The sequence below is a fragment of the Bison bison genome, unplaced genomic scaffold (genome assembly GCF_000754665.1).
Source record: "Bison bison bison isolate TAMUID 2011002044 unplaced genomic scaffold, Bison_UMD1.0 scf7180017864365, whole genome shotgun sequence".
Classification (NCBI taxonomy): domain Eukaryota; kingdom Metazoa; phylum Chordata; class Mammalia; order Artiodactyla; family Bovidae; genus Bison; species Bison bison.
Window position 1 is genome coordinate 3,400,448 of NW_011494937.1, and position 11,776 is coordinate 3,412,223.

Genomic DNA, 11,776 nt, shown 5'->3' on the forward strand with positions numbered 1-11,776 from the left:
CACTTTCATGCATTGGAGAAGGAAATGGCAACCCACTCCAGTGTTCTTGCCTGGAGAATCCCAGGGATGGGGGAGCCTAGTGGGCTGCCGTGTCTGGGGTTGCACAGAGTCAGACAGACTGAAATGACTTAGCAGCAGCAGCAGCAGCCCCTACCTGCTGTTGGATGAGGGCTGAGGCTTTGTCCTCAGGACAGGCAGCAAGACAGACTCAGGTGTGGGCCTCTGGTGCAGACAACAACTCTGGGGGGATGAGACACACGGGTATTGGTCCCATTGGACTGGAGCTGGCTAACTGAAGTCTGGGAAGCACAGGCTGCTTATTTATAGTGATGTAGCCTGGAGACCTTCATGCATGTAGCAAATTAGCCAAACTGGTCCACAGTCTCTCAGTCCCTGAGGGTTTGCTAATTTAATGGAGGAGGGAAAGGAGAAAAGTGAATGTATTAGGAAGGATCCAGTAGAGCCTGGAGGAGGCTGACTTCTGCTCCTCACTTCTGCCTTCCAGTTTATTTTCTCATCATAAAATTCAGAAACATTTTTTTTCAATTAGGGGAAGCAATACATGATTTTATTTCTGTAAATCCACTGAATTAGTCATGAAATTTAGAGAGATTTAGGTCTTCCCTCCCAAGATTCTGATAGTATTTCTATGTTCATGGTTAAGATTTATGTCTCTGGCATTGTCATATTTTTTTTCTATAGTCCTCGTCTGGAGTTTTGGATTTTCTTCCTTGGAGAGTTATGGTTTTTATTTTATTTATTTTTATTTTATTTTTTAATTTACAATATTGTATTGGTTTTGCCATGTATCAAAGTGAATCTGCCACAGGTATACATGCGTTCCACATCCTGAACCCTCCTCCCTCCTCCCTCCCCATACCAGAATTTTGAATGACAATCCAATTTCTAGTTCTAATATGTTTGGAATTTTAAATCCTAAATTCTATTAATTTAAGGGCTTCCCTGGTAGCTCAGACAGTAAAGAATCTGCCTGCAATGCAACAGGCCTGGGTTTGATCCCCAGTTCGGGAAGATCCCCTGGAGAAGGAAATGTAAACCCACTCCAGTATTCTTGCCTGGAAAATTCCAAGGACAGAATTAATTTAAAATTCTAACTCTTATGTTTTCTCTTCATTTGATGTATGTTGTTACATTACACAACTGTTTATTTTAACATATTTGTCTAGTAATTTGCTAGCTTGCTTAAACACTTCAAGGGGCATCAGAGAATCTACATACAAAATGGGGGCCAGTGTTGTAGTCTTATCAAGGTTTGACTAGAAGAATATTTGATTCCAAGCTCATTTCCATGTCTGTTCATAGTACTGAGTGCTTTGGAGACTAGAGGATTCTCTTAGTTTCTTACCTCTTATGACTCGGCAACTGACTTCCATCAGAGCAAGGTGGTCAGTAGACTGGAGAGGACTGGCAAGATGAAAGTTGAGCTATTTTACACATTAGTGGTGGAAGCGACAGGCCAATAGTTTTCCAAATTCAGTTGACTGGAAACAAGTCACTGTGCTCAGTCCAAGGAGACACGTATGTACAAGGGCATGAACAGAGGTGGTGGGGATCTTTGAAAGCATCTTTGAAGCTACCCACTTAACCAGCCTCATTCTCCCTCTGTACAGTTGACTCTAAAAAGAATAAAACTATGGAGATATTTCTCTGTGTTCCAGCCTTGGCTCCAAAACATCATCTTTTCAAGAAAAATTCCCCAGAGAAGAACTAAAACATGAAAAACTTGCCCTGTTGTGGGTACTTCTGCAGATCCCACCTTGCTGTTCCTAGCCATTCATCCAGAAATATCTCTTGTTTCTCTTAGACCCATAGAGTCCTTCCATCACTGTTAGAATAAGCCACATCCTTTCCAGTGCTGGAGTTCTACAAACATCTCAGTGTTCATCCCTTAGTCGTGTCTGACTCTTTATGACCTTTGGACTATAGCCCACCAGGCTCCTCTGTCCATGGGATTCTCCAGGCAAGAATACTGGAGTGGATTGTTGTGTTCTCCTCCTGGGGATGTTCCCAACCCAGGACTCGAACCCGGGTCTCTGGCATCTCCTGCATTGCTTATTTCTACATAATAAAGAGGTCACATCTCTCTCTAAATATATTTTTCTTTAAAACCTTTGTGTTTGAACACTTAGTGTTCATCAAGACAGTGTCCTTTTAGTTTTAAAGCAGGATATGTGAGATGCGGTCTGTTGTGACCTTCTACATCTTATCCTTGCAGTATTCCTGGCTCATAGTCTATGTATGAGGAACTCAGAGATTAAGTCTTCATTAAATAATAGACAGAAAACTAGATATGCAGTTTTCTCAATTAAGCTGCACATATTTATCTAGTTTTCTGCCTATCAGATAATAAGAATATTCAGTTACATTGGACAAGGGACTTCCCAAGGGGTGCAGTGGTAAAGAACCTGCCTGCCCTGCAGGAGATACAAGAGATGTGGGTTCTATCCCTGGGTTGTGAAGGTCCTCTGGGATAGGAAATGGCAACCAGCTCTAATATTCTTGCCTGGAAAACTCCATGGACAGAGGAGCCTTGTAGGCTACAGTCCATGGGGTTGCTAAGTGTTGGATACAATTGAGTACTGAGCACATTCAGCACAAATTGGGCATGGAACCCTGGGAACCACTGCACTTGTGGTGGTATCTGATATGAGGGCAGTCTCGTGAGGATGGTTCTCTCGATTCTGTGGTGTGGCCAGTTCTCTTCAGCATGAAAGGGCAGTGGAAAAAATAAAGCCAAGTTGAAGCCCCTCAGAGGTCTATAAAAACCACCAGGGTGCTCTAAAGATGATCCCTTAGAGTTGGCTGCAGTTGAGGGGAAAGGAATCAAATGCTTACATACTCACATCATACAGTCTTCGGATGTGGGCTGCCTTGGGCTCTCTGTAGCTGAGGGAGATCCCTCTAGAAGTTGATTCTTTTTTAAAAAATTTCTTTATTTTAATTGGACCCTAATTACTTTATAATATTGTGATGGTTTTGCCATATATCTACATGAATCTTGAAGGCTGAGTAACATCCAACATTTGGGGAAAGTGTCTCTCATTTCTGACTGATTGTGTGTGTGTGTGTGTGGTAAAACAACATAAGATAAATTTTACCCTGTTAACTATTTTTAAGTGTACAGTTAAGTGGCATTAAGTATATTCATACTGTTTTGAAACCATCACCACCATTCATCTCCAGAACTATTTTGTCTTCCCCAACTGAAACTCTGTGCCCATTAAACACTAACTCTTCTTTCCTCCTCCCAAAGCCTCTGGCAACCATCATTCTCTCCTCTGTCTATAGGAATTTGACTACTTTAGGTATTTCATATCAGTGGAATCACTCAACTTCTGTTCTTTATGTCTGATTATGTAACATGATTGGGCTTCCTTGGTGGCTCAGAGGGTAAAGCGTCTGCCTGAAATGAGGGAGACCTAAGTTCAATCCCTGGGTTGGGCAGATCCACTAGAGAAGGAAATGGCAACCCACTCCAGTACTCTTGCCTAGAAAATTCGACAGATGGAGGAGCCTGGTAGGCTACAGTCCATGGGATTGTGAAGATCAGTCACACACAACTGAGCAACTTTACTTATGTAATATAATTGGGGAGAAGTTAGATGGAATGGGAAGGAGAATTATCAGCAAAGTTGGGAATTGACTTTACTTTGGTGAGTACTCTATATCTACCCCTCAGGAAGCACACATCCCAGTTTTCCTAGTAAAGTCCCAGTTAACAACTTCTTATTCAAACTTAGTATTCATAGCATCCTATTTTAATATCAGAATACTTTGGTTTGGAAATGAAATGAAATACCCATCCTATTTGTCAAAATTCATTAAGGAGCAAAAATATATTAGATGTCTTGGTCATTAAGGTAGGGTTTAAATACACATAACAGATTGGGAATAATAATAGGAAAACATAGAATCAGTTGTTGTTTAGTCACTAAGATGTTTTGGGACCTCAGGGACTGTAGCCTGCCAGGCTTCTCTGTCCATGACATTTCTGAGGCAAGAATACTGGGGTGAGTTGTCATTTCCTTCTCCATGGGATCGTCCCAACCCAGGGACTGAACTCTCATCTCCTGTACTGCAGGAGGATTCTTTACTGTTAGGCCAGCAGGGAAGCCCAAAGGTTCAGTATATGACAAGAAATAGATCTGTGTTTATTTGGAGGTGATAGAAATAAGACTGCCTGTGACCAAAGGCTTTGGGTAATACATAAGGAAATTGAGAAGTGTACAGTTACGTGGTGTGCAAAATCTTGGAAGGGTTATGACCCCCAAATAATGTCCCAATTTCAGTAGAGCTAATTTAAGAGGAAAAAAAGAAATGTAACCAGAAACCCAGATTGCTACATATATGCTATGGAAGTGCAGATTCACAGTTACTTGTTGTACATATTTGATTTTACTGTCTTTTACAGTCTTAACAAACAACAACAGAAAAATTACACAAGTATTGAAATTAGGCTTTTTTGATGATAATTCTCCAGAGGGTACTCTTGATGTCCTTGTTCCTTAGGCTGTAGATAAAGGGGTTCAGCATAGGGGTGACCACAGTGTACATCACCGAGACCACTGCACTCTTCCTGTGGGAAGATGAGACAGTGGAGCTGAGATACACCCCAAGGCCAGTTCCATAAAATAAGCAAACAACTGACAGATGAGAACCACAGGTGGAGAAGGCTTTGTACTTCCCATCTGAAGATGAGACTCTTAGAATGGAGGATGTAATTTGAGTATAAGAGTAAATGATCCCTGAGAGTGGAACTCCACCCAAGATGGCTCCAATGAAATAGATTAATATGTTATTGATGAAGGTATCAGAACAGGAAAGGTTGAGGAGTTGAGAAAGTTCACAAAAGAAATGAGGAACTTCCACATCTTCACAGAAAGTAAGCTGTGACACCATCAAGCAGTGCAGCAGGGAGGTCAAAAGGCTGATGGAAAATGACACCAGGACCAACAAGCCATAGAAGCGGGGGTTCATGATGACCAGGTAGTGGAGAGGGTGACAAATGGCCACCAACCAGTCATAGGCCATCACTGTCAGAAGGAGACTCTCCAAAAAAGCAAAAAGAGAAAAAAAGGTCAGTTGAGTTAGGCAGCCTGCATAGGTGATGGATTTGCTGTGAGTCTGGAGGTTCACTAGCATCTTGGGGATGGTGGTGGTGCTGAAACTGACATCAGTCAAGGACAAATTGGAGAGGAAGAAGTACATGGGGGTGTGGAGGTGGGAATTGGAGCTGACAGCCAGGATGATGAGCAGGTTCCCAAGCACAGTGACCAGGTACATGGACAGGAAGAGTCCGAAGAGGAGGGGCTGCATATCTGGATCATCTGAGAGGCCCAGGAGGAGGAATTCTGAGACATCTGTTAGATTCTGTGGTTTCATGTTGATGGGGCACCTTTAAAAAAAAGAGACTGTTGAATACACAAAACAATGGTAGAGGCACCTAGGTAAGTGTCCAAACTGAATTTAATCAATTCACAAATAAAGTATTAGAAGAAAAATATAGGAAGAACATTCCTTGATCTAAATCACAATAAGATCTTTTTTGACCCACCACCTAGGGTAATGAAAATAAAATGTAACATGACAACAACAAAAATGGGACCCAATTAAAATTAAAAGCTTTTGCACAGGAAAGATAACCATAAATGAGATGAAAAGACAAAGCTCAAAATAGGAAAAAATATTTGCAAATGAAGCTATGAACAAATAATTAATCCCCAAAATATAGAAACAGCCTGTGAAACTCAATATCAGAAAAAAAAAATCAATAAAAGTGGGTGGAAGGCCTACATAACATGTTTCCAGAGACACACAGAATTTTTTTTTCAATCGGTATCAAATACTTTCAGAAAAAGATTGGCGGTTGAGTTTACATTTTGCTGTATTTGTTTGTCATGGCCAGGTAAAACTTCTTTAATATCCTTCTGTTCCTGAATATATATGAAGGCTTGATTTTTCATCAAATCCCACCTCTTATGAACAGTCAAAAAATGTAAGACCTAATCAGGTCTCAACACCAAGTTGGCCCCCTTATGCCAGCTTAAGAGAGCTTTTCACGCCAATTCTTCCTTATAGAGAGTTTGTGTTTCTCCTAAATTCAGCCCCCTAAATGTTGGCTGGATTGGCAGGAGAGAATACTGTCAAGGTGACTTGTAAACGGAGTGTCACTTTTGCCCTATAAAAGGAGTGTCACAAGTGACAATACTGTCAAGGTGCCTTGAAAAATGGAGTGTCACTGTCTGCATTCGAATCTGACTTTATTCTCCTCTCTACCAGAGCCTGAACAAAATTACATTAACGTTAAAATTCTTATCCTCAGGTTGAAAATGATAATAATGCATGTTGCTTTCTTTTGGGGGATGGGAATGCAGATAAAGGGCTTCCCTGTTGCCTCAAAGAATAAAGAATCTGTCTGCGATAGAGGACACCTGGGTTCAGTCCCTGGGTTTGGAAGATCCTCTGGAAAACAGAATGGCTACCCACTTCAGTATTCTTGCAGTTTCCCTGGTGGCTCAGATGGTAAAGAATCTGCCGGTAATGCAGGCGACCCAGGTTTGATCCCTGGATTGGGAAGATTCCCTGGAGAAGGGAATGGCAACCCACTCCAGTATTCTTGCTTGGAGAATTTCATTGACAGAGGAGCCTGGCAGACTACAGTCCATGGGGTTGCAAAGAGTTGGACATGAATTAGTGACTAAAACATTCACACTTTCAATGCAAATAAAGTAACAAACTATATTTAAAAATTACTCCAGCCTCTGGTGTATGAATTCCTACATAAGTCTTTGTAATACTGTGGTTGTCATCATTTCATCACCATCACCTTCAAGATCATCTGGAGAACTTAGGCGACATTTAGAAGGACCGGTTTCCTGGTAGTAGAAAAGATGCCCAAGGAAGATAGAACCAGTGTGGAAGGAAAACAAAAACTTGAATAAGCATTCTACAATTCCCACCACTAACAATAACATAAACTTCGTAGGCTTTGAGCTGATCTTTGCGTTTTGGTGGCCTCCCACTGACTATCATAACTCCCACTGCCTTGATGATGAGCATACAAGTCTCCCATATCCCTCCTGCATTCAGTGTCTCCCACTGCACTTGGCACTCTCTGGGTTGGGCTGTCCCTCCGCTCGACCAGGACTGAGCACTGCAGATTAGCTGCCTGTCCCCTACCTGCTTTTGGATGAAGGCTGAAGCTTTGTCCTAAGAACAGGCAGTAAGACAGACTCAGGTGTGGGCCTCCTGGTGCAGACAACAACTCTGGGAGGATGAGACATATGGGTATTGATCCCATTGGACTGGAGCTGGCTAACTGAAGGGCTGGGAAGCACAGGCTGATTATTTACAGTGATGCAGCCTGGAGAACTTCATGCATGGGGCAGATAATTAGCCAAACTGGTCATGGTCTCTCAGTCCCTGAGGGTTTGCTAATTTAATGGAGGAGGAGAAGGAAAAAAGTGAATGTATTAGGAAGGATCCAGTAGAGCCTGGAAGAGGCTGACTTGTACTCCTCACCTCTGCCTTCCAGTTTATTTTCTCATCATCAAATTCAGATACATTTTTTTTCAATTAGGGGAAGAAATACATGATTTTATGTCTATAAATTCACTGAATTAATCATGAAACCTAGAGAGATTTTGGTCTCTTCCAAGAATGTGATAGTATTTCTTTGTTCATGGTTAAGGTTTATGTCTCTGGTATTGTCATATTTTTCTTTCTATAGTCCTGGTCTCAAGTTCTGGGCTTTCTGTCTTGGAGATTTATGTTTTTTGTTATTATATTTTTTGAATTTGGAGCCAAGATGCCCAGAGTGAGAGTCACTCTGGGAACCACTGCACTTGTGTTGGTGTCTGAAATGAGACAATCTTGTGAGAACTGTTCCCTAGACTCTGTGGTTTGGCAAACTATCTGTAGCATGAAAGGGCAGTGGAAAAGTCAAGCCAAGCTGAAGACCCTCAAAGTTCTATGAAAACTACCAGGGTGTTATAAAGATGATCCCTTAGAGTTGGCTGCAGTTGAGGGAAAGGAGCCCAATGCTTATAACCTCACATTATGCAGTCATCAGATGTGGGCTCCCTGAAGCTGAGGCAGCTACCTCTAGGAGTTGATTCCTGAGGGTTAACACCCAAATTTGGAGCAATTCATCTCTTATTCCTGACAGGAGATTTTTTTTTTTGTTGTGGTAAGAAAAAAAACATAACATTTAGCTCCCCATTTTTAATTGTACAATTCAGCAGCATTAAGTACATTCACATTGTTAGCAACCATCACCACTATCCGTCTCCAGAACTATTTCATCTTCCCCTAATGGACACTTTGTGCCCATTAAACACTAACTCCCCTTTTCCTGATCCCAAAACCATCATTCTCTTTAAATTTGACTACTTTAGCTGTGGAATCATTCAGTGTTTTGTCCCTTTATGTCTCATTAAGTAATATGATTGGGGAGAAGTTAGATGGAATGGGAAGGAGATTTATCAGAAAATTTTGGAATCAATTTTTCTCTGGTAGGTAGTCTCTTCTCTACTCCTTGGGAAGCATATACCCCAGTTTTCCTAGGAAAGTCCCAATTGATAACTGCTTATGTAAACTCAGTATTCATAGTGCCCTATTTTAATTTCAAATTTCTCTGATTTGGAAATTAAATACCCATTCTATTTTCACAAAAAGATTATTTTTTTTTCTAATTTTATTTTCACAAAAAGATTATTAACGAGCAATAATATATTGGATGCGTTGATCATTATGGTAGAATATAGATACATATGACAAATAGGGAATAATAAAAGGAAAAGTATAGAATCAATATATAACAAGAAATAGGGCAGTGTTTCCTTCCTTGGAAGGAAAGCTATGACAAACACAGATAGCCTATTAAAAAGAAGAGACATCACTTTGCTGACAAAGGTCAATATCATCAAAACTATGGTTTTTCTTTTTTTTTAATTTTATTTTATTTTTAAACTTTACATATTGTATTAGTTTTGCCAAATATCAAAATGAATCCACCACAGGTATACCCGCATTCCCCATCCTGAACCCTCCACCCTCCTCCCTCCCCTACCCTCCCTCTGGGTCGTCCCAGTGCACCAGCCCCAAGCATCCAGTACCGTGCATCGAACCTGGACTGGCGACTCGTTTCATACATGATATTATACATGTTTCAGTGCTATTCTCCCAAATCTCCCCACCCTCTCCCTCTCCCACAGAGTCCACAAGACTGATCTATACATCAGTGTCTCTTTTGCTGTCTCGTACACAGGGTTATTGTTACCATCTTTCTAAATTCCATATATATATGTTAGTATACTGTATTGGTGTTTTTCTTTCTGGCTTACTTCACTCTGTATAATAGGTTCCAGTTTCATCCACCTCATTAGAACTGATTCAAATGTATTATTTTTAATGGCTGAGTAATACTCCATTGTGTATATGTACCATAGCTTTCTTATCCATTCATCTGCTGATGGGCATCTAGGTTGCTTCCATGTCCTGGCTATTATAAACAGTGCTGCGATGAACATTGGGGTACACGTGTCTCTTTCCCTGGGCCAAAGAACTAAATAGACATTTCTCCAAAGAAGACATACAGATGGCTAACAAACACATGAAAAGATGTTCAACATCACTCATTATCAGAGAAATGCAAATCAAAACCACTATGAGGTACCATTTCACGCCAGTCAGAATGGCTGCTAGCAAAAAGTCTACAAGCAATAAATGCTGGAGAGGGTGTGGAGAAAAGGGAACTCTCTTACACTCTTGGTGGGAATGCAAACTAGTACAGCCACTATGGAGAACAGTGTGGAGATTCCTTAAAAAACTGGAAATAGAACTGCCTTAAAACTATGGTTTTTCTAGTAGTCATGTACAGATTTGAGAGTTGGACCATGAAGGCTGAGCACCAGAGAATTGATGCTTTTGAATTGTGGCGCTGGAGAAGACTCTTGAGAATCCCTTGGACTGTAAGGAGATTAAACCAGTCAATTCTAAAGGAAATCAACCCTGAATATTCATTGGAAAAACTGATGCTGAAGCTACAGCTTCAATACTTTGGCTACCTGATCCAAAGGGCTGACTCATTGGAAAATACCCTGATGATGGGAAAGACTGAGGGCAGGAAAAGTGGGTGGCAGAGGATGATATGGTTACATAGCATCACCAAATCAATGCACATGAATTTGAGCAAACTCTAGGAGATAGTGGAGTACAGAGGAGCCTGATATGCTATAGTCCATGGAGTCGCAAGAGTCAGACACGTCGGAGATACTGAACAACAACAACAAAGAGCTGCATTTATTTTGTAACTATAGAAACAAGACTGCCAGGGACCAAGGGCTCTGTGTAATACATAAGGAAATTGAAAAGGTGTAGTGATGTGGTATGCAAAATCTTGGAATGGTTATGACTCACACTGGGTGACTAAATAATGTTCCAATTTCATTAGAGCTATTTTAATAGGAAAAATATATAAACAGAGAGGTACATATATGGTGTGAGACTAAATATTCAGAATCACCTGGTGCACAGATTTGTTGTTACTGCCTTTACCAGTCTTAGGAACATATATATACACACACACACATATAGGTACATATAACACAGGTATTGAAATTAGGTTCTTCTGATAATAATCTTCCAGAGGGCACTCTTTATGTCCTTGTTCCTTAGGCTGTAGATGAAGGGGTTCAGCATAGGGGTGACCACAGTGTACATTACTGAGGCCACTACACCCTTCCTATGGGAAGATGAGACAGCTGAGCTGAGGTACACCCCAAGGCCAGTTCCATAAAACAAACAAACAACTGCCAGGTGAGAACCACAGGTGGAGAAGGCTTTGTACTTCCCACCTGAAGATGAGACTCTTAGAATGGAGGAAATAATTCGAGTATAGGAGTAAAGGATCCCCGAGAGTGGAACTCCACCCAAGATGGCACCAATGAAATAGATTAATATGTTATTGATGAAGGTGTCAGAACAGGAAAGGTTGAAGAGTTGAGGAGGATCACAAAAGAAATGAGGAACTTCCACATCTTCACAGAAAGTAAGCTGTGATACCATCCAGTAGTGCAGCAGGGAGGTCAAAAGGCTGATGGAAAATGACACCAGGACCAACAAGCCACAGAAGCAGGGGTTCATGATGACCAGGTAGTGGAGAGGGTGACAAATGGCCACCAACCGGTCATAGGCCATCACTGTCAGAAGGAGACTCTCCAAAAAAGCAAAAAGAGAAAAAAAGGTCAGTTGAGTTAGGCAGCCTGCATAGGTGATGGATTTGCTGTGTGTCTGGAGGTTCACTAGCATCTTGGGGATGGTGGTGGTGCTGAAACTGACATCAGTCAAGGACAAATTGGAGAGGAAGAAGTACATGGGGGTGTGGAGGTGGGAATCAGAGATGACAGCCAGGATGATGAGCAGGTTCCCAAGCACAGTGACCAGGTACATGGACAGGAAGAGTCCGAAGAGGAGGGGCTGCATATCTGGATCATCTGAGAGGCCCAAGAGAAGGAATTCAGAGACACCTGTTAAATTATTTTTTTCCATGTAGATGGGGCACCTTATGAAAAGAAGAGTGTTGAATAAACAAAACAAATGTAGAGGCACCCAGAGAAGTGTCCATACTTTGGATTTAAGCAATTAACAAATAAAATATTCACACTGGATGACCACATGGCCTAGCAACTTTAGCAATATTTCTCAGTTGTGAGCCCATCTTTAATGAGGCCCCAAATATCATTTGCTTCTTTTT

General features: G+C 41.3%; 2 protein-coding genes across 2 annotated transcripts; both read right to left on the bottom strand.

Annotated features, from left to right (window-relative positions):
- Positions 1–4,473: 4,473 nt before the first annotated feature.
- On the bottom strand, positions 4,474–5,403 carry LOC104999929 (olfactory receptor 18-like). The gene has a single exon (XM_010855546.1). It carries the CDS (start codon positions 5,401–5,403, stop codon positions 4,474–4,476), a length of 930 nt encoding a protein of 309 aa, XP_010853848.1.
- Positions 5,404–10,641: 5,238 nt separating this feature from the next.
- On the bottom strand, positions 10,642–11,571 carry LOC104999930 (olfactory receptor 18-like). The gene has a single exon (XM_010855547.1). It carries the CDS (start codon positions 11,569–11,571, stop codon positions 10,642–10,644), a length of 930 nt encoding a protein of 309 aa, XP_010853849.1.
- Between the last annotated feature and the right edge of the window lie 205 nt (positions 11,572–11,776).

Bases quoted from the DNA above. Each gene is read 5' to 3' on its own strand.
- LOC104999930 (XM_010855547.1), bottom strand. From the start codon at position 11,571: ATGGAAAAAAATAATTTAACAGGTGTCTCTGAATTCCTTCTCTTGGGC.
- LOC104999929 (XM_010855546.1), bottom strand. From the start codon at position 5,403: ATGAAACCACAGAATCTAACAGATGTCTCAGAATTCCTCCTCCTGGGC.